The sequence below is a fragment of the Callorhinus ursinus genome, unplaced genomic scaffold (assembly GCF_003265705.2).
Source record: "Callorhinus ursinus isolate GAN/ISIS: 27379988/994484 unplaced genomic scaffold, GSC_fseal_2.0 scaffold61, whole genome shotgun sequence".
Taxonomy (NCBI): Eukaryota; Metazoa; Chordata; class Mammalia; order Carnivora; family Otariidae; genus Callorhinus; species Callorhinus ursinus.
This window is the reverse complement of record NW_027397123.1, coordinates 711,245-732,922: the sequence shown is the minus strand read 5'-3', so window position 1 is coordinate 732,922 and position 21,678 is coordinate 711,245. Positions and strand designations below refer to the sequence as shown.

The following is a 21,678-nucleotide window of genomic DNA, read 5'->3' as shown; positions in this document are numbered from 1 at the left end:
AACTCCTGACTGGCCTGTTAAGACATATTTTCAGGTGAAGCTGAAACTGCAGTTAGGTTAGGTATTAAGCCCCAGTTTGGTGACTTAGCCTAAGTGACGCCATTTTGAGCCTGTGCTTTTCTTTTTTCTTTAAGATTTTTTTTTTTTGAACAACCAAGAACCAAGTTTATTCATTTCTTGCACTTGAAGTATTCCTCGATGACATCCTTCGCCTGAGACTCTTTGCCATAGTCCTTAACCACCACACAGCTGCAACCAACCGCTTTACGGGGTTTTCCCTCTCTGTCAGTTTTACAGAGGCCTACCCATTCCCCTAGTTTCTTGTTGTCATCAACCTTGATTGGGTTGATTTGGTGTTCAGCACAAAGGGCCTCCACCAACTTGACATACAAAGGCTCATCACAGTTGGATGCAAGCACACAAAGATGGGCCTGGCGCTTGTCTAAGGCTTTGGCAGCTTCGCGAATTCCACGTGCTAGGCCATTGTGGATGAGGGCGGTCTTCAGCACCTCTTGTAAAGCAGTATTAACGTCCATTACACCTCCAGCAGCAATGCCTTCCTCGGCCATGGCGGTGGATTACGAGTGTAGCTGAATCTTGACTGCACCTGACCTTCCGCCTCCGCGCGACTCGGCGGCGGCAGGGAAAGAGCTTTTTTTTAATTTTTTAAAAGATTTTAAGTAATCTCTACCCAACATGGGGCTCGAACTCAGAACCCCGAGATCAAGAGTCACCTGCTCCACCTACTGAGCCAGCCAGGCGCCCACAAGCTGTGTTTTCTTTTTAGCACAACAGAACCAATGAGAGTGGAAAGGATCCATTTGACAGAAGAGAAAGTTGAGGTTCAGAGAGTTTGAAGTAACTGCTGCAAAGACAGCAAGCGAGTGTGGGGTTTGCGATGCAGTTGCCCTGCACGATGCCTTCGTGCTAAAGAGCTTGTCGGATTTTTGTGGACCTGTGTTGTGCTTCCTTGTTTCTAAAAACCAAAATGAGCTGTGTTGCAACACCCTAATGTTTTTAAGGTATCACACAAAATAAAACATCTAAGGAGTCATTTACTATAATTTCCAAAGTGAAAAAATTCACATTCCCTTAAATTGGATGGTTTTGTGTCTAGGACTTTACCCTACACTTACACTTTGACTTGTGCACAAAGGTGTCTGTAGTTCAGGGGTTGTTGGCAATAGCCAAAGGCTGTAAACAATCTAAATGATGAGAGGGAACTGGTTACCTTAATTAGGGGCCATTTATAAATAAGATATTACACAACTGTTAAAATGACGAGATACAGAGATATAGATGTGCTCGTATGAAATTTTTTTTTAAAAGATTTTATTTATTTGACAGAGAGATAGCATAAGTTGGCAGGGAGGCAGGCAGAGGGAGAGGGAGAAGCAGACTCCCCGCGGAGCAGGGAGCTGACGTGCGTCTCGATCCCAGGACCCTGGGATCATGACCTGAGCCGAAAGCAGCCGTTTAACCAACTGAGCCACCCAGGCACCCCTCATATGAAATTTCTTTGATATATTTTGTCCAAGGGGGAAAAATACAAGGTACAAAAGAACGAACAGGGTGCTACGGTTTGTGTTTTAAAAATGGACTGTATGGAGTTCCACTTCTGGCATGACCAAATGAGGAGCTTGGCAGACCTGCCTGCCCACAAACTGTTGTTGCAAATTATAAAAACAAAATGACAGCGGCGCCTGGGTGGCTCAGTTGGTTGGTTAAGCGTCTGCCTACGGCTTAGGTCATGATCCCAGGGTCCTGGGATCGAGCCCCGCATCGGGCTCCCTGCTCATTGGGGACCCTGCTTCTCCCTCTCCCTGTGCTCCCCCTGCTTGTGTTTGCTCTCTCTCTCTCTGTCAAATAAATAAAATCTTAAAAAAACAGAATGGCAGCCCAACCATTTGAAGCTTCTGGGGATGATCTGGAGGGCACGCAGCAAATTAACAAATAAAATCTAAAAATTTGGTGAGAACAGGGAGAACCAATGATGGGTGAACCAAGACCCCCCGGTCCCTCCATTTCTGACTGGGCTCCCTCCCCACCCCCAACTCCCAGTTGGAGGGCGAGCCTCTGGGGAGGGGTAGAGTGTCAGCCTTTCTCATCCTGCTCCCAGCTACTTGTTGCTGAGGCCAAGTTCTGGGAGAGCACAGCCGAGAGGGGGGTCTCCCTTCCTCAGCCCAGCCCATACTTGTGGAGCTGTTGAGAATACTGGGGCCCCGGTTGCCCCTCCCTGGCTCCTGGGGCAGGAGTTTCACATCAAGAGGACAAGCTAGAAGATGGGGGGCCTGCCGCCTCACCCCACTGAGGACGCAGCTCCGAAAGTGGGCTCCCTCTGAGTGAAGCTGACCATGGCTCAGAGATTTTGTCTGTGGGAGAAGCAGGCTGCAGAGCAGAGAGCTCCAAATCTTTCCTCAAAGGACCTGACTCTCTTCGGGACAGAGTGAGAAGTTCAAGGCTAACCGTGCCTCAGAAACCGCGGAGGTCGTGGTGTACGTAAGGCAGATGGAAGGAGATTGACAGACTCTGGCTAGTTTGCCGGAGAGCCAGGGAAAGAGACAGCTGGTGAGAACCCTTCTTGGGTCAGAACTAATCTCAAACTGATTTGGGGGACTTGGGGAGTAACCCTTCCAAGGATCCCTAATTTGATTGGATCAGTCTCTGAAAAAGTTTATGCCCCCTGAAGTGTTGAAAACGAGAACAATAGAGCAAGCAGCTGATGATGGGTGGAGCCCCCCTGCCCAGCATGGTCAGGGAAAGACCCGGAGAACCTGCCCAAACCCACCAGCCCAGGATGACTGGGCATATCTAAGGCTCTCCATGCTCCCTTCCCTGGCTCTGCACTTGCAGGAGGAAGCAGAGGAATAGACTGAACAAATCATCTAACCAGTCGCTAAACAGACATAAACCCCAGGGCGGGGACCAGCACCCGGAGTTGCCACAGTGCGCTATCTGAAATGTCCAGTTGCCAACAAAAAAATATGAGTTAGGTGAAGAAATGAAAATAAGACTTGTATACTGGAGGGGGTGGGAGGAGACAGAAACCGCCAGGGAGAGGGACCAGAGACGAAGGTTGGGATGAACAGACAAAGCCTTCAAAGTAGGCTTCGCAGGGGCGCCTGGGTGGCTCAGTCAGTTGAGCATCCAACTCTTGATCTCTGGGTGGTGAGTTCAAGTCCCGGGTTGGGCTCCACACTGGGCGTGGAGCCTTTAAAACAAAACAAAACAAAAACCAAAGTAGCCATTGCAAACAGGTTTGGAGAGGGGCAGGCAACTGGTGAGTAAAGAAGTGCAGGGAATAACGACGTTGCACCAAGTAGAGAACATCAATAGAGGGGCGGATGTTATTTTAAAAAGAATCTGGGGGCGCCTGGGTGGCTCAGTCGTTAAGCGTCTGCCTTCGGCTCAGGTCATGATCCCAGGGTCCTGGGATCGAGTCCCGCATTGGGCTCCCTGCTCGGCGGGAAGCCTGCTTCTCCCTCTCCCACTCCCCCTGCTTGTGTTCCCTCTCTCACTGTGTCTCTCTGTCAAATAAATAAATAAAATCTTAAAAAAAAAATCTGATGGAAGTTCTGGAGTTGAAACATACAGTATCTACAATGAAAAATTCTCTGGAGGGGCTCAATAGTAGATTTGAACTGTCAGAGAAGAAAGCATTCTCAAGCTTGAAGATAGATTGAAAGAGATCCTGCAATCCCAACTAGAGAGAGAAAGAGACAGAAAATGAACAGAGCCTCGGAGAAATGTTTTATTTATTTTTTTAAAGATTTTATTTATTGGGGCGCCTGGGTGGCTCAGTCGTTAAGCGTCTGCCTTCGGCTCAGGTCGTGAACCCAGGGTCCTGGGATCGAGCCCCGCATCGGGCTCCCTGCTCCATGGGAGGCCTGCTTCTCCCTCTCCCACTTGCCCTGCAGTGTTCCCTCTCTCGCTGTGTCTGTCTCTGTCAAATAAATAAATAAAATCTTAAAAAAAAATAAAGATTTTATTTATTAAAGAGAGAGTGCAGAGGGAGAGGGAGAGGGAGAAGCAGCCCCCCGGCTGAGCAGGGAGCCCGATGCGGGGCCGATCCCAGGACCCTGAGATCATGACCTGAGCCGAAGGCAGACGCTTAACCAACTGAGCCACTCAGGCGCCCAAGAAATGTTTTAAATATGCACAAAGCATTTAATATCAGAGTCTGGCAGATAACAGATGCTCAGTGAGCATTAGTTCTCAATATGACACTATAAGAGGAAAGCCCATTTCACAGGCGAACTGAAGCCCAGAGAGGGGTAGAAACTTGCTTAGCATCACACAGAAAATTTGGTGTCTCTCATGATCTTCATAGCTTTTGAGACCCAGGCCCAAGGTTTAACACAAGGAGGGCTCAGTGCGTGCAAAGTACAGTAGGTCATAACTTTCTTCCCCCCCCCTTTTTAAGATTGATTTATTGGACAGAGAGAGTAAGAGTGCACATGAGTGGGTGGGGGAGGGGCAGAGGGAGAGGGAGAATCCTAAGGAGACTCCCCGCCAAGGAGCCCAATCTGGGGCTCTATCCCAGGACCCCAAGGTCATGACCCAAGCCAAAATCAAGAGTTGGCCACTCAACCGACTGAACCACCCAGGTGCTCCTAACTCGTCTCCTTTTAAAACCCTCCCATGGGGCCCCAGGGCATCGCAGTCAGTTAAGCGTCACCCTTAGGCTCAGGTCATGATCTCAGGATCCTGGAATGGAGCCCCATATTATGCTCCCCACTCAGCAGGGAGTCTGCTTCTCCCTCTCCCACTGTCCCTCCCCCAGCTCATGCTCTAAGAAATAAATCTTAAAATAAAACCCTTTCATGATTCAAAATAAGGTCTATACCTGACCTACTGGTATTGGACCAATGTCACAGTCCTGGTTTTGACAATGTACTGTGGTTACATCTTAAGTTCCCATTGGGGAAAGCTGGGTGGAAATGATACAGGATGCTCTGTACTATTTTTCTAATTTCTTGTGAGTGTTACACTGTTTCAAAATAAAAAGACAAATATTTAGGAAGCACCTCCTGTGAACCTCCCGTGAACATGCCAGGCCTCCTTCTAGGAGTTGGGCATTCAGCAGTGAACAAGACAGGAGTGGTTAAGTGCCAGGACGCCCGAGCCTGACAGTTTCCATTTGAATTCCTGCTATGGGGACCCCTGGGTGGCTCAGTCAGTTAAGCATCTGCCTTCGGCTCAGGTCATGATCCCAGGGTCCTGGGATCAAACCACATGTTGGGCTCCTTGCTCAGCGGAAGCCTGCTTCTCTCTCTTTCTGCCTGCCACTCCCCCTGCTTGTGCTCTCTGTCAAATAAATGAAATCCTTTTTTTTTTTTTAAACTGATTTAGTTTTTTTAACTGATTTAGTTTTTTAAAGATTTTTAATTTATTTTTAAAGATTTTATTTATTTATTTGACAGAGAGAGACACAGCGAGAGAAGGAACACAAGCAGGAGGAGAGGGAGAGGGAGAAGCAGGCTTCCCGCCGAGCAGGGAGCCTGATGCGGGGCTCGATCCCAGGACCCTGGGTTCATGACCTGAGCCGAAGGCAGACGCTTAACGACAGCCACCCAGGCACCCCTCAAATAAATAAAATGAATCCTGGCTGTGTCACTTACTAGCTGTGGTTACATGGGTAGCACTTAGCACTGTATAATTGTAAACTTTGTAATTTTTCCTTTTATGTTTCTTTTTCTCCAGATTGCCCAGTTACCCTCTTCAGAGAGCCCTCTCTGCCCCAGGCTGGTTCTAGCACCTTTGGGGATCCTGCAGATTCCTGGGCCTCCTTCACCATCTTTTTCACCCCTCTGCCTGTGCCTCCCCTACTCCGGGCCCAGCCACCTGGCCGTTGTCATTTGGTGATGGGTATGTTTCCCGCATTGGACAGGGAACCTGATTGCTGGACCAGGGCTTTCCTTTTTTTTTTTTTTTAAGATTTTATTTATTTCAGAGAGAGACACAGCAAGAGAGGGAACACAAGCAGGGGGAGTGGGAGAGGGAGAAGCAGGCTTCCCGCCAAGCAGGGAGCCCGATGCGGGGCTCGATCCCAGGACCCTGGGACAATGACCTGAGCCAAGGCAGATGCTTAACGACTGAGCCACCCACGCGCCCCTGGACCAGGGCTTTCCTGATTAGGGCTCTGACCTCGGAGTCAATCAGCCCAGGAATATGCACACAGCAGGTATTCAAGAAATATATACTGAACGGATGAATGTTTAGTGACAGTGAGGAGAACACTGGAGCAATCTCTGTGTTCCTTACCCTGGAGGTGGGGTTTAGGGATGGGAATTTTTAGGTGAGATCTAGAGGTCCCTGCCGCCTGGTCCCCTGGCCCGGAGCAATAGAACCTGCGCACCGGGTGGAACACGATGTCACAGTGCCCCCTTGTGGTCGTCTCCCATTTTAGAACCCTGGTGTGAGTGAGGCTCTCCCCGCTGAAGGAAGGAGGACGGGGCGGGATCCCCCCGGCGGGATCCCCCCCACCCCCCTACCCCTCCCACCCCCCGTTACCCCGGGGGGGCCCCCTGCGCCCACCATGAACAACCAGGCTAGGGCCCCAACCCCTTCCCCGGCCCAGATGTCGACCTCGGTCCGGGCTTCGACCCCAGTCAGGACCTCGACTTCAGCCCGGACCCCAAAACCCATCCAGATCCTGACCCCCGCTCGGAACCTGACTCCCGTCCCCACCCGGGCCTGGACCCCGACTCCCGTCCAGGCCCCGGGCTCGGCCTGGACCCCCACTCCGGTCCAGATCCTGGCCTCGGCCTGGACGCCGGCTCCCGTCCAGACCCCGGCCCGAACCCTGGCTCCCGTCCCGACCCTGGTCCGGACCCCGACTCGCATCCAGACTCTGACCTCTGCCCGGACCCCGACTCCTGGCCAGACCCGGGCCTCAGCTCGGACCCCCACTCCCGTTCAGACCCCGGCCTCGGCCTGGACCCGCACTCCCGTCCAGACCCTGGCCCGAACCCCGGCTCCCGTCCTGACCCTGGCCCGGACCCCGACTCCCATCCGGACCCCGACTCCCGTCCAGACCCAGGCCTTGGCCTGGACCCCGAATCCTAGCCAGACACTGGCCCGGACCCCGAATCCAGTCCAGATGCTGACCCCGGCCCGAACCCCGACACCCATTCCGACCCCGACCTCCGCCCGGAGCCTCACTCCCGTCCAGACCCCGGCCTCGGCCTGGATCCCCACTCCCGTCCAGACCCCAACCCCGGTCTGGACCCGGACTCCGACCCGGATCCGGACCCCGACTCCTGCACAGATGCCGACCCGGGTCCGGACTCCTATTCCGGCCCGGATGCCTACTCCAATCTGGACCCCGCCTCCTGCCCCGGCCCCGGCCCCGGCCCCAACTCCAGTTCCATCCCCGGTCGGGATCGAGATCACGGCCGCGGTCCCTGCCTCGGAATCCTTCCCAGACTCGGTCCTGCCTTTGGATCCGCACCGAGAATCCGCTTTGGAGGAGCCCGCTTTGTCTCCCGACAAGGATCTTTCACCCAAGCCGAGTGTGAAGCACTTCCCATCCGTTGCCAGTGGATTCGGGTCCAAGCGAGAGTCCATTCTTGTCCACACTCCATCGGCCACTGATTTCCTGGGGCTCACCCTTGGCTCCACGTCGAAGGCAGACTCCTCGGCTACGAAGTTGACAGATCCCACTCCCGAGTTTGTTCGGGTGCCCGTCCCGGGTCCTGACGCGTTTGCCGCCACCTTACCCGAGTCTACCAACACTTTCGCTCCCACCATTGAGAGCTTCCCGATGGACAGCAAGATCGTGATTCGAGTGATCTACTGGTGAGGCGTGCCCCCGCCCACACCTGCCTCCCCCACTCCAGGCTGGGGGGGTGGGGCCCTGGGGCTTTGGGGATTTGCTGGGGGCGGGGTGGGGGGTGGAGTGAAGATTCCCAGGTGGAAATGCCTCCACCTGTCACTCTCTGCGGCTAGAGATCTGTGGCTTCACACCCCTGCTCCGAGCTTCCCCCATTCACCCTCACTCCTTTATTCATTCCGGAGTCTGCTGCCCGCCATGGCCCGGGCCTATGCGGGGATGGAGCGCTCACCGGAGCCCCCAGCTTCTCTCTCCAGGCCGAGCTGGGCATTGCAGACGCAAAGCCAGACTCGGGGCGGGGGAATTTCAGACTGGACGGTCAGGCACGGCCTCCCCTGGCGGCCTCTAAGTGAAGATCAGGGCGGTGGGAGGGGATCTGGATAGCAAGGGGGAGGAGCCCAGGTGCAACGGCCCAGGGAAGTTGGCTTGGGTTCTCCTGGGTCCCAGAGCTGAGTCCCTGTGTCAGCGGCCCCAGTAACAGCAGTGGCCTTCCCAGGCGGGGGCTTGGGCTTCCCCTCCAACCTGCTCGCCTCTCTCCTGCTTTAGAAAGTTCTCTCCCCGTCATCTCTCCCAGTGTCACTCCGCCCGCAACCCCGTTCCTATCTGCCCAGGCAGTCTCTCCAGGCAACTCAGTGTCTTTTCCTTTCCTATTGTGGATCTTTCTCCTCCCCATGTTTCCTCATCTCCCCTCTCTTTCTCTGCTTTTTTTTTTTTTTTTTTTTTTTTACGATTTTAGTTATTTGATAGAGAGGGAAAGAGAGAGCACAAGCAGGGGGAGGGGCAGGCAGAGGGAGAGGGAGAAGCAGGCTCCCCGCTCAGCAAGGAGCCCGATGCTGGGGTCGATCCCAGGACCCTGGGATCAGGACCTGAGCTGAAGGCAGACGCTTAACCCACTGAGCTGCCCATACACCCCTGCCCTTCTCCTTTCTAGCTCTTTCTCTGACTCCATGGATTTACTAATTCACTAATTCATTCCTTTGATAAGTACCTACCTTGTACCAGGCCCTGTCCTTGGCACTAGGGGCACAGCAGTGATTAAGACAGAGATCTTTGGGCGCCTGGGTGGCTCAGTTGGTTCAGCGACTGCCTTCGGCTCAGGTCATGACCCTGGAGTCCCGGGATCGAGTCCCGCATCGGGCTCCCTGCTCGGCGGGGAGTCTGCTTCTCCCTCTGACCCTCTTCCCTCTCGTGCTCTCTCTCTCTCATTCTCTCTCTGTCAAATACAAAATCTTTAAAAAAAAAAAAAAAGACAGAGATCTTTGGGGCTCCTGGGTAGCTCAGTTGGTCACAGTTTTAGCTGGGGTGGTCAGGAAGGCCTTCCTGAGAAGGTGATGTATGAGCAAAGACCTGAAGAAGGGAGAGAAGGAGCCATGTAGATACCAGGGACAGAGCATTCTGCAGAGGGAGCAGGCAGTGCAAAGGCCCTGAAGCAGGCATGCCTGGAGTATTGGAGGAGGAGCTCCAAGGTCCCTGTGGCTGGAGCAAAGTGGGCCAGGGGGAGAGTGGAGGAGGAGACCGGGCAGAGAGGTGATGGGGACAGATCCCGTGGGGGGCTTGTGGACCATGCTTTTTTTTTGCTCCGGGTGAGCTGGCACTGTGGGAGGGTTCCAAACGGGAGGGACGGGATCAGACTCAGGTGTTCCCAAGCTCCCTCTGGGCTGGAGGAGATCCTGATGCAGTGTCTTCCCTCCATCTCTCTGTGCCCTCCCTCCAGCGGCCTCTGAAGCTATGGCCTTCGGGTAAGTACTTTGGACTTTGGAGGTGGGGGGTGGGTATAGGACATGAAGTGTGGAAGGAGGTCCTGTTTCCCCTCCCTCCAAGACCTGTGACCCCACAATCCCATCTCCACTCTGCAGTTCATTCTACTGAGAAAGAGTCTGGAGCAGCAATTTCCAAATCGACTTCTCTTTGTGAGTGGCCTGGGGGAGGGGGCTGGTCAGGGCTCTGAGACCCCAGGGGCTTGGAGGAGAGTGCTCACCTTCTCCCAACCCCCAACATTCCCTCTCCAGCAGGAGGAAAGAGCTGCCCAGGCTACAGGGGAGTTTGAAGTGTTTGTGGATGGGAAACTGGTCCATTCAAAGAAGGTGATTCAGAGCAAGGGTCCCAGACAGGGAGGGAGGGTGGCGGTGCTGGGATTCCCCCTGGGGGCGGGAGACCCACATGTCCACGCTCTTTCTCCTCTGTGCCCAGAAAGGTGATGGCTTTGTGGATGAGGCCAGGCTGCAGAAAATTATGAGCATTATCGAGGAGGAGATCAGCAAAAGGTAGCAGGCAACTGGCTGGAGGTGAGGTGAGGGAGGTGAGGTGGGGGGGATGGGCAGGGGCGGGGGCACTGCCTTGGAGTCAAAGGCACTCGAGTCCCAGTCCTAGTTCAGCCCGCCCTCCCTGTTCAGATCAGGACAAGTCGGCTACACCCTTTTCTGAACCTCAGTTGCATCCTCTGTCAAATGGGTTTGTTGAGATGCTTCCATGAGACACCTCACATAACCTAATACATTTACATCGCTCCGACAAGGGCTCAGTGGATGTCAGCTAAATTTTTTTCAAAAGAGCTTAAGATCTTTCTCTTTCCTTTTCTTTCTCTTTCTTTCTCTTTTTCTTTCTTTCTTTTCCTTTCTTTCTTCTTTCTTAGCTTTTTGTTGTAAAGCCGTATATCTAATAACATCCTGCCGCTTTGCAATTTACAATTAATTAAAATGAAATGCAATAAAAACTCAGTTATTGGGACACCTGGTAGGCTCAGTTGTTAAGCGGCTGCCTTCGGCTCAGGTCATGATCCTGGGGTCCTGGGATCGAGCCCCGCATCGGGCTCCTTGCTCAGCAGGGAGCCCGCTTTTCCCTCTGCCGCCGACCCCCAACCCCCCCCCCCCTTGTGCTCTCTTGAGCGCATGCGCTGACAAATAAAAAATCTTAAAAAAAACCCACCTCAGTTATTAGTCACACTGGCCACATTTCAAGTGCCCTGTAGCTACATGTGGCTACTGGATTGGACAGTGCAGATACAGGACATAGACCCATCACTGCAGAAAGTTCCACTGGTAACGTTGTTTTAAGGTATTAAAGCATATGCACAGTAATTTATTTGCCACCAGTACTGGATTTTATTTATTTGCCACTGATACTGGATTTTTATTTTTTATTCATTTTTTAAAATTTATTTACATAATCTCTACACCCACTGTGGGGCTCGAACTCACAATCCCGAGATCAAGAGTCACATGCTCTTCTGACTGAGCCTGCCAGGTGCCCCAGATACTGGATTTTTAAAATCACTTACTATATATACACATTTGCAAGCTGCTACTGACTTAATCTGTTTTGTATCTATTTTTTACAAAAAGTTGTCACCTTTTTGGGGTATAAGTGATGTCTAAGAGATAGTACACGTTTAAAGCATATGAGTTAATAAGTTTTGACATATGAACATACCTTTGAAACCATTTCCGAAATGAAGATAATTAACGTGTTTGTCATACCCCCAAAATTTCCTCGGGGACCATCAGTAATTTCTCCTGCCCTCCTCCCTGTCCCAGGCCACTGCTGATCTGCTTTCCATTATCATAGATTAGTTTGCATTTTCTAGACTTTTTTTTAAAGCTTTTATTTATTTATTAGAGAGAGGGAGGGAGAGAGAGAGCAGGAGCAGAGGGAAAGGTAGACTCCCCGCTGAGCAGGGAGCCTGACGTGGGACTCGATCCCAGGACCCTGAGATCATGACCTGAGCTGAAGGCAGACGCTTAACCACCTGAGCCACCCAGGTGCTCCTATTTTATTTATTTTTAAGTAGGCTCCATGCCCAACATGGGGCTTGAACTCACAACTCTGAGATCAAGAGTCATATGCTCTATCAAGTGAGTCAGCCAGGCGCCGCCCCCCCCCGCCCCCAACAAAAATTTTAAGATGTCTTAATGGCATCTAATACCTCTCAAGTGTCTCAAAAATATATCTTTTTAGAGGTGGTTTGGGAATCAGGATCCAGACAATGTTCACATGGTATTTTAGCTGTTTTTAAAATAATTACAAACAGGATTTCTGGAATCCCTACTATGTGTCAGGCTCTATCTTTTCTCTCTCTCTCAAAAAAAAAAATTTTTTTTTTTTAAATCTTTAAATACTTGAAAGAAGTAAGGGATTGAACCATGTGGATATCTGGGGGGAAAGCATTCCAGGCAGAGGGAGCAGCAAGTGCAAAGGGTCTGTGGTAGGAATGTGTCCGGTGTGTTGAGAAATGGCAAGGAGACTCAAGTAGGCAGCATTAGGATGGTGCCTGACACATAGTAAACCCTAATATAAATGCTGTTTTTTTTAATGGAGTTGTTATTTAATTTTTTTTTTAAGATTTTATTTATTTGACAGAGACACAGCGAGAGAGGGAACACAAGCAGGGGGAGAGGGAGAGAGAGAAGCAGGCTTCCTGCGGAGCAGGGAGCCCGATGCGGGGCTCGATCCCAGGACCCTGGGATCATGACCTGAGCCGAAGGCAGACGCCCAACGACTGAGCCACCCAGGCGCCCCTAGATGGAGTTATTTTAAATAACAACTATTTATTGTATTTTAGACAATTTTCTCTTTCTCTATTTCAGGAGCCTCAGCAGGATGCCGGAAAGGGCTGAAATGTTGTCAAGTCAGGTCCTTTTCTGATGGTGGCTGGGGTGGGTCGGGGAGGGGAACAGGGAAATACATACAGTCAGCCTCCCTGCATTCTGGTCTGACCGCGTCTGATGTTGGCCCACCGCCTCCTGAGGGCTGTGGTGATCGCCCGCTCCTGGGCCCCGGGCAAGGCCAAGGGTCGGGACTGGGAGATGGCGCTGGGGGGAAGGGAGGGAAGCTTTGACGAGAAGCCTCATCCTGTCGCTCCCCAGGTTTGCTCCTGGTCATCCAGCCTCAGGTCCTAGAATCCCAGTGTTGGGAGGGGTCTCAGTGACCTGGCGGGGGGGCCATGCGTGGATTCATGGAACATTGATGGGCCCCCTGTTCTGCACCTGGCACTGTGGGGTCACTGGGCATGAGCCAAGAGGTCCCTGCAAGGTGTGGGAGTCAGACCTTTACCACGTAGTTGTTGTGACCTCCAATAGGGACTTTCCCTCTGGGAGCCTCAATTTTCTCTTCTGTAAAATGGGCATCATAACACTATTTTTTTTTTTTAAAGATTTTATTTATTTATTTGAGAGAGAGAGAATGAGATAGAGAGCACGAGAGGGAAGAGGGTCAGAGGGAGAAGCAGACTCCCCGCTGAGCAGGGAGCCCGATGCGGGACTCGATCCCGGGACTCCAGGACCATGACCTGAGCCGAAAGCAGTCGCTTAACCAACTGAGCCACCCAGGCGCCCCATCATAACACTATTTAATCATGGAATTCTCAAAGGCCTGGCAGCACAGAATAAGTAGGTTTCAGTTGGGGTGTTCTTCTCTGCAAGTAACAGCAAACCAGACTATCAGTGGCTTGCACAACAGGACAAACTGTTTTTCCCATGAACTGGTAGGAGGGGGGCTGGAGTTGGCTGGCTGCTCAACGATGCCATCAGGGACCCAGAGTCTCAGGCCAGCTCCTGGAAGAACGCTTGAGAATAAGCAGCCTCCCTGGGTAACCTGATAAGCAGGAACTCCAGGCTGACCTCCCAAACCCAGGGAGACTGTTTGACCTTGAGATACCCACCACACCAGAGAAAGCGAAAATGGCGCCTCAGGAAGACTACTTTGCAGATTTATAGGTCATGGGCTTATATTTAGTGCCTGTCGCCCTCCAAGTCCGGCAACTCCTTTCTGTTACCACAGAGTGCAAAGAAAGGCATCTGATCAAGAAAGTCAGTCACTCTGAGTCCGTGAGGACACATTTGTCTTCTAAGTCCCTACAAATCCACTGTTCTTACCATGGGGCAAAGGAGGGGAAGTGGTGACAGGACCCTCACCCTCACCACCCCAAGCACGGACCCAGACAGTCCCAAAGGAAATGCTACCAAACCTTAACAAGATGATTCCAGGGGATTTTAAAGTGTTCCAGAATTTAGGAAAGGAAGGCTTCCAGATTATTTATACGATGTGATGATAACATTAGTATCTAAAAGTAAATACTGCACAAGAAAACGACACAGCAACCTCACAGAATACTCATGCAAACCTCCTTAAAAAAAATTAAAAAGCAGAGGGGCGCCTGGGTGGCTCAGTCAGTTAAGCGGCTGCCTTGGGCTCAGGTCATGATCCCGGGGTCCTGGGATCCAGCCCCGCACTGGGCTCCCTGCTCCGCGGGGAGCCTGCTCCTCCCTCTCCCTGCTGCTCCCCTGCTTGTGCTCTCTCTCTCTCGCTGTGTCAAATAAGTAAATAAAATCTTAAAAAAAAAAAAAGAAATCAGAAGCACATTAAAAGGATTATACCTCATTTATAAATAAGGATCATTTGAAGAATGCAAAGATCATGCATTATCAGTAACAAATTCATCATGGTGATGAATATAAAAATAACCCTAGGATTACTGAAGACTCTGAATAGGTCATTGACAAAATTCAGTAATCATTCTCGAGACACACATCCACAGAGTGACAGATGCATATGCGAAGAATTTCCACAAAATTGGGAACAAGACAAGGATGCCTGATTATCCTTCACATTATTTTACATTAGGCAGAAGGTACTGGAATTAATAAGGAGAAAGAAGTTCAAGGTATAAAAGTTGTAAAGAGGCAATACTTTCACTATTTGATAGGACCTGTTTTCCAACATAAGAGAACCACATGAGAAACTAAACAAGAGAATTCAATGTGGTAACAGACTATCAAATAAATATGTAGATATCAATTCTTTTTTTTTTTTTAAGATTTTACTTACTTATTTGACACAGAGAGAGACAGTGAGAGAGGGAACACAAGCAGGGGGAGTGGGAGAGGGAGAAGCAGGCTTCCCGCCGAGCAGGGAGCCCGATGCGGGGCTCGATCCCAGGACCCTGGGATCATAAACTGAGCCGAAGGCAGACACTTAACATCTGAGCCACCCAGGCGCCCCTCAATTCCTTTTTTAAAATAAATTATTTTCAAACACACAGGAAAACTTTTAGAAAATGTAACAGAGGGGTGCCTGGGTGGCTCAGATGGTTAAGCATCTGCCTTCGGCTCAGGTCATGATCCCGGGGTCCTGGGATCAAGTCCCGCATCGGGCTCCCTGCTCCTTGGGAGCCTGCTTCTCCCTCTGCCTCTCTCTCTCTGTCTCTCATGAATAAATAAATAAAATCTTTAAAAAAAAAAAAGAAAATGTAACAGAAACAATCCTCACACAGAAAAAACAAAAAAAGGTAAAAGTATCTAGGAATATATAACTAGATCTGTGAAAGGCCTGCTTTAGGAACATTCATTTGAGGATAAACATCAATACTCTTCTGAAGGACACAAAGGAAGTCTTTTCAAAAAATGGGAAAATAGGGGCACCTGGCTGGTGTGCAACTCTTGATCTCGGGGTTGTAAATTCAAGCCCCAAGTTGGGTATAGAGATTACTTAAAAATAAAAAAAAAATTAAAAAAAAGGGAGGGGCACCTGAGTGGCTCAGTCGTTAAGCGTCTGCCTTCAGCTCAGGTCATGATCCCAGGGTCCTGGGATCGAGCCCCGCATCGGGCTCCCTGCTCCACGGGAAGCCTGCTTCTCCCTCTCCCACTCCCCGTGCTTGTGCTCTCTGTGTCAAATAAATAAAACCTTAAAAAAAAAAAGGAAAGACCATCAGGATAGAAGACTCAATATCTTAATAATAGCAGTTATCCCTAAATTAACTGTCGTGTGATTCTAATAAAAAAGCCTTGCCTGGGGCGCCTGGGTGGCTCAGATGGTTAAGCATCTGCCTTCGGCTCAGGTCATGATCCCAGGGTCCTGGGATCCAGCCCCGCATCGGGCTCCCTGCTTGGCAGGGAGGCTGCTTCTCCCTCTCCCTCTACTGTTCCCCCCTGCTTGTGCTCTCTCGCTCTCTCTGTCAAATAAAAAAAAAAATCCTAAAAAAAAAAAAAAAAAGCCTTGCCTGAGGGGCACCTGGGTAGCTCAGAGTTAAGCGTCCTGACTCTTGATTTCGGCTCAGGTCACGGTCTCCCCCAGTTATGGGACTGAGCCCAAGTCAGGGTGTGGAGCCTGCTTGAGATTCTCTCTCAAAAAAAAAAAAAAAAAGCTTTGCCTGAAACAAGGTAAGTTGACTTTGAGGCTGACTTAAACAAAAACAGCTAGAAACACCCTGAAAAAGAAGTATAACGAGGAGTTTTAGCACTACCAGACTTAAAACTATGTAGTCAGAAAATCGAAAACACACTTTAGTATATGATGAAGAGGCATCTTTAAACAAAGTTAGTGGGGAAAAGATGGACTAGTTAGTAACTGGTGTCAGCACAACCAGTAGCCATCTAAGAAAGAAATTTTTTAACCTGACCTCCTACTGTACATCAAGATAAATTCCAAGTGGTTCAAAGACTCAAATATACACAAACTACACACACACACACTCACACACACCCCCCAAGAAAATCTTGAGATGAACAATCTTACCCGTTTAAAAGAAAATAGCAAACAAAAACAAGCAAAAAATCTCCATACCAAAAGGCTTTCAGGAAAACCAAATGCAAATGACTAACTGGGAAAAAAATACCCATAACTCACATTACAAGCTATTGTATCTCGTATCACTATTACACAAACAGCCCTGGACAAAATTCTTCAGGAGAGAAATGGATAAAAGATAGGAACAGTTCATGGAAAAGGGAATATTTAGAACTCTCAGAAGAGATTTTTCGCTCATAAGAGAAAAGCAAAACTGGTACCGTCGGGGCGCCTGGGTGGCTCAGATGGTTAAGCCTCCGACTCCTGGTTTCGGCTCAGGTCATGGTCTCAGGGTCCTGGGACTGAGCCCCTGGGAGTCTGCTTGAGAGTCTCTCCCTCTCCCTCCCCCTGCTAGCGTGCACGCTCTCTCTCCAAACAAAACAATGATATACTATCTTTCAAATATATAGATTGGCAAAATCCAGACATTTGATGGCTTACTGTGCCTGTGAGGCTGTAAGGAAATGTCCTTCGGTTGCTGGCGGAAGTGGAATGTGGTACAACACGATGGAAGGCAACTCTGCAGCATCTGGAACATTTCAAATGAGTACCTTTGGCCCAGAATTCTCAATTCTGTAAATTCACACTATGGCTATAATATATAACAAAGAATCTAAGTTGCTAATTATAAGATGCCCTATTATTTTATAAAAGTTAAGGAAAAAATGCTGTCAAGGGGCGCCTGGGTGGTTGTCGGTTAAGCGTCTGACTTCAGTTCAGGTCATGATCTCAGGGTCCTGGGATCAAGTCCCCCAGTCAGGCTCCCGGCTCAGCAGGGAGTCTGCTTCTCCCTCTGCCCCGCCCCACCCTGCTTGTGCTCGCTCTCAAATAAATAAATAAATAAATAAATAAATAAAATCTTAAAAAAAATCTAAAGAGAAAGATGGGGAACCACCCAAATGTCCATCAGTGTGTTCCTGGGTAAGTAAATTACAACATAACCAACCACAGAATTAAACAAAATGCAGCTCTAAAAAAGAATGAGGAAATGTGGTTTGGAAGGATCTTCAAGATACCTTCTTACTGGGGCGCCTGGGTGGCTCAGGTCATGATCCCAGGGCCCTGGGATCGAGCCCCGCATCAGGCTCCCTGCTCAGCGGGAAGCCTGCTTCTCCCTCTCCCACTCCCCCTGCTTGTGTTCCTTCTCTCGCTGTGTCTCTCTCTGTCAAACAAATAAAATCTTAAAAAAAAAAAGATACGTTCTTACTGAAAAAGCAACTTATAAGTCAGTAAATATACCAACTTTTGTGAAGAAATTAAAAAAAAAAAAAAACACCCAAATTCGCATTTGCTTGTACGTACATAAGGAGATTTCAAGGACAGAAGAGACACCTACGGATGTGGGTTGTGGTACGCACTGGATGGGGGGGGGACAGGGATGGAAGGCTTTTCAGCGTACATTTTACATTTTGGAGGTGTGTGATTACATTTACCAAAAACAACAACCCCCCCCCAAAAACCTTAAGTTAAAAAAATGAAAGAAAAAAAAATCCAGAAACTTCAGAAATTCTTGAACACACAATTTATCACGTTATATATACAAGTTACATTGTTTGCCACTTGAAATGCCTCCGAAAACACAAAATCGACTTAGACTAAAACCTTCTGTGGACCCTGACGGCGAGGAGAGCGCATATTCTGACAATTTCAAGTTCTCTCCGTGGGCTTCCAGTCTCTCCACAGGATAACTCAGCTGTGACTCCTGATTCCTGCCATCAGTATTTGACAATTTCTCTCATCACCACGGGCTCTATTATGGGCAATATTTCTTCATCAAGTCTCAGTTTCATAAAACTTCTTCACGTTTTGGGGCAGCAATTTTTGAAAGACATTTCCACCACGCAGGGCAAAGAATCTGTTATCAACCGCAAACTCAACGTCAGAGGAGTCACGAGGCTTTGAATCTTTTCTCTCTCTTTCCGGATGCTTTTTTTCATCAACTATGGCCTCATCTCATATACAATGACTTTTCAAAACGCGACAGGATCGGCGTTTAAGTCTCGCTCTCCTCGAAGCAGTTCCATCACCAGACTATTCCCTGCTGATAAACTTATCACAACCAAGTTCTTCTATCAGAGGATTGATAACCTCGGATGCGGTGAGGGCTATAGTAAATGTCAAAATGTCAAAATCCATCCTCTGGGGATTCCGCTGATACTCCGCATCGAACGCGGCTTCCCGGGCTCGGCAGGCTTCCACGAACCTCCGGCGCCGTTCTTCCAGCTCCTGGATTCGGCCGGGAGCGATCGGGTAGTGCTCCAGGTAGTGGCGGAGGAACTGCTGGTAATTAATTCCTAAAACACTAAGTGGGTGACGGAGGCGGAGGTACGGCAACGCAGCCAGGCCCGGGCCGTTCGCCGGCCGGGACCGGGGTCTGGCCTGCGCGCCCTCTTCCTCCGCCGGCCCCGCCAGCTCGCGGGCGACCGCTGCCTCGCCGGCCTCCTCGGCGGCCGCCGCCGCCGCCGCCGCCGGACCTTCTCCGGGCTCCGCGGGCCGCGCCGGGGCCGGCTCCCGCCTCCCGCCGCCTACCTCCGCCTGCCGGACGTCGCGGTGGCTATTCGCGGCGTCCGTCTGCCGGACACTGCAGTCGGCGGGCAGCTCGGACATCTCGGACGGCGGGGTCAGCTCGGCCGCTCCCAGAAAAGCTGCGAGAGCCGGACTGCACGACGACGGGCGTGCAGCTGAGTGCGCGTGCGCCGTGCGCGCCGGTAAACGCAGCGTGCGAGCCCGTGTGTGCGAGCGCAAGGCTTACGGATCAACCTAGGAGCACTGCGCACGCGTCATTCCCGGGCGCCCGCGCTCCGCCAGACGCCACCTAGCGGTCGGATGTGCCATCACAGCTGAAACTGCCCCGGGGTAACCGAACGTCCGTCCAATGGCGGAGCCATATTTTCCATCTGGACCAGCTTAACGTTTACAAGGAAAGTCTTAGAAGACTGCTTCTTGTTGGCTTTCCCAAGATCCCATCCAACATGCTTCACTCTAAGCTTCTTCTCCCACGATTATAATGCCCCATCAACAGTGCGCCCGGCGGGCCCCTGGATCGGCCCCGTGTTTCAACAGAACTTGTACCAAACGGACCCAGGGACACCCCTTATTCCAGCCTCCGAGCACCCTCCAGCCGCTTGTACAGCCTCAGCCCTCGGAACCATCTTCCCGGTCACCCTCTGCCTCCGGGGCCAACCAACACCGGTTTTTGACCTTAGCTCCCTGTTGCCAGTCAACCATGAGCTGTCAGATTCGTCAGAACTACTCCACCGAGGTGGAGGCCTCCGTCAACTGCCTGGTCAACATGTATCTGCGGGCCTCCAACACCTACCTCTCCCTGGGCTTCTATTTCGACTGCAGCAATGTGGCTCTGGAGGGCTTGGGCCGCTTCTTCCGCGAGTTAGCCCAGAAGAAGTTCGAGGGCGCCCAGGAGCTCTTGATGTTGCAAAAGCAGCGCAGCGGCAGCTCCCTCTTCCAGGACGTGCAGGAGCCGTCCCATGACAAGTGGGGGAAAGCCCTGGACGCCATGGAAACTGCTGTGGTCCTCGAGAAGAACCTGAACGAGGCCCTTTTGGATCTGCATGACCTGGCTTCTACCCGTGCAGACGCCCATCTCTGTGACTTCCTGGAGAGCCACTTCCTGGGCGAGGAGGTGAAAACCATCAAGAAGATGGGCGACCACCTGACTAACCTCCGCAGGCTGTCCTGCCCCCAGGCTGGGCTGGGCGAGTATCTCTTCGAAAGGCTCACCCTCCAGCGTGACTGTCAGCCTCTGGAGCCCAGCAGCCTTTGAGGGGCCCCTCTGGCATCCCGTTAGTGCTGGGGCTTCTGTCTGGGTTTGTCCGAGCAGCCGCCAGGCAGCTCTTTAACCACCCTGGAGCCCGCTCCCAAGCTGTGGACCAAATGAAAACAATAAAACTTTTTGCAGGGGGAAAAAAAAATGCCGCCTGTATTATATACCAAAATAGTCTAGATTCAGGGGCTTTTGTTGGGGGAGGGGGAGGGGGAGGGTGTTCTTTATTATTTTCCATTTATTCATTTGTCTGTCTTCCTGACAACAATCCTCTTAACTACCAAAGCTTTCTAATCACAGCCCCTTCTTATATTTAAAATTTCTTTGGCCACTCTTGGGCATTTTTCCCCCTAAATCTTATCTGTGCAGTATAACATATGCAGAAAAGTATATGAAATATACAGCTGGATGACTTATCAGAAAGTGAACATCCATGTAACTACCACTGGAAATTGAATTTCCAGTATTCCTGAACCCTTCCCCCTGCTTCACTGTCCTTTCCTTCCTACCCAGAGGTAACTACTATCCTGGTGTTTATGGTAATTGTTTCCTCGCTTTGCTTTTTGTTTTACTACCTAGGGGTGCATACCTGTATTTTAGTTTTGCTTATGTTTTTGAACTTTATATACTCTTGTGTCTGGTGTCTTTCACACATTATTTTTATGAGATTCACCCATGTTTTTCATAGTTATGAATAGTTCATTTTCTTATAAAATTTTAAAGATTTTATTTATCTGAAAGAGAGAAAGCAGGGGCAGTGGGGAGGAGCAGAGGGAGAGCGAGAAGCAGGCTTCCCGTTGAGCAGGGAGCCGGACTAGGGGCTCGATCCCAGGACCCCGGGATCATGACCTGAGCTGAAGGCAGACGCTTAACCGACTGAGCCAGCCAGGCGCCCCTTTTTAAAAAATATTTAAGTAAACTCAGCCCAATGTGGGGCTCTAACTCAGGACGTGGAGATCAAGAGTCACATGCTTCATCCACCCAGCCAGCCAGCCACCCCAATGGTTCATTTTCTTAATAGTGTCACTTTTTTTTTTTTTTTAAGATTTATTAGAGAGAGAGAGTGCAAGTGAGCTGGGGAGGAGGGGCAGAGGGAGAGAGAGAATGCTGGAGCTGACTCCATGCTCAACACGGAGCCGGACAGGGCTCCATCCAAGGACCCAGAGATTGTGACCCCTGCCGAAACCAAGAGCGCCACCTAGGGGCCCCCCTGTACAAGCGATTTCTAATAAACATCACCTGTTTTCTTTCTCGTGTTCGCTGTTCATTTCCATGACGCTGAGACACAAGAACCTGGTCTTGGGGGTCTAGTAACACTCTCATCAAGAAGTAGGGCTCTTTTTCTCCACCCCTTGAACCTGAGCTGACCTTACCACTTGCTCTGACCAATGGGATGTGGCAGAAAGGATGGTGTGTCAGTTTTGAGACTGGAACTCGTGAGGCATTTCATGCTTCTACTCTCAGACTCCTGTTGGCACCGTGAGAACAACTCTGGGCCAGCTTG

General features: G+C 50.5%; 3 protein-coding genes and 1 pseudogene across 11 annotated transcripts; 2 read left to right on the top strand and 2 right to left on the bottom strand.

Moving 5' to 3' along the window:
- Positions 1-170: 170 nt before the first annotated feature.
- LOC112810633 (small ribosomal subunit protein eS12-like) lies at positions 171-640 on the bottom strand. The gene has a single exon (XM_073885161.1). It carries the CDS (start codon positions 567-569, stop codon positions 171-173), a length of 399 nt encoding a protein of 132 aa, XP_073741262.1. The 5' UTR covers positions 570-640.
- Positions 641-6,474: 5,834 nt separating this feature from the next.
- Positions 6,475-17,392, top strand: SELENOV (selenoprotein V). 9 transcript variants are annotated; one of them, XM_025854643.2, is made up of 6 exons: positions 6,475-7,800; positions 9,549-9,573; positions 9,691-9,744; positions 9,847-9,918; positions 10,025-10,098; positions 12,418-12,582. In XM_025854643.2, exons 1-6 carry the CDS (start codon positions 6,539-6,541, stop codon positions 12,473-12,475), a joined length of 1,545 nt encoding a protein of 514 aa, XP_025710428.1. In that variant the 5' UTR covers positions 6,475-6,538; the 3' UTR covers positions 12,476-12,582. The 9 variants fall into 9 exon arrangements, 7 of the variants coding, with proteins under 7 accessions (XP_025710428.1, XP_073741480.1, XP_025710432.1 ...); XM_025854642.2 differs by having other exon boundaries at positions 6,476-7,800; positions 9,844-9,918; positions 12,418-12,577; XM_025854645.2 differs by lacking the exon at positions 12,418-12,582 and adding an exon at positions 16,804-17,387 and having other exon boundaries at positions 6,477-7,800; positions 9,844-9,918; positions 10,025-10,119.
- A 508-nt stretch (positions 17,393-17,900) lies between these two features.
- LOC112810802 (EP300-interacting inhibitor of differentiation 2-like) lies at positions 17,901-19,125 on the bottom strand. The gene has a single exon (XM_025854648.2). It carries the CDS (start codon positions 18,998-19,000, stop codon positions 18,425-18,427), a length of 576 nt encoding a protein of 191 aa, XP_025710433.1. The 5' UTR covers positions 19,001-19,125; the 3' UTR covers positions 17,901-18,424.
- A 13-nt stretch (positions 19,126-19,138) lies between these two features.
- LOC112810801 (ferritin light chain pseudogene) lies at positions 19,139-21,678 on the top strand (annotated as a pseudogene).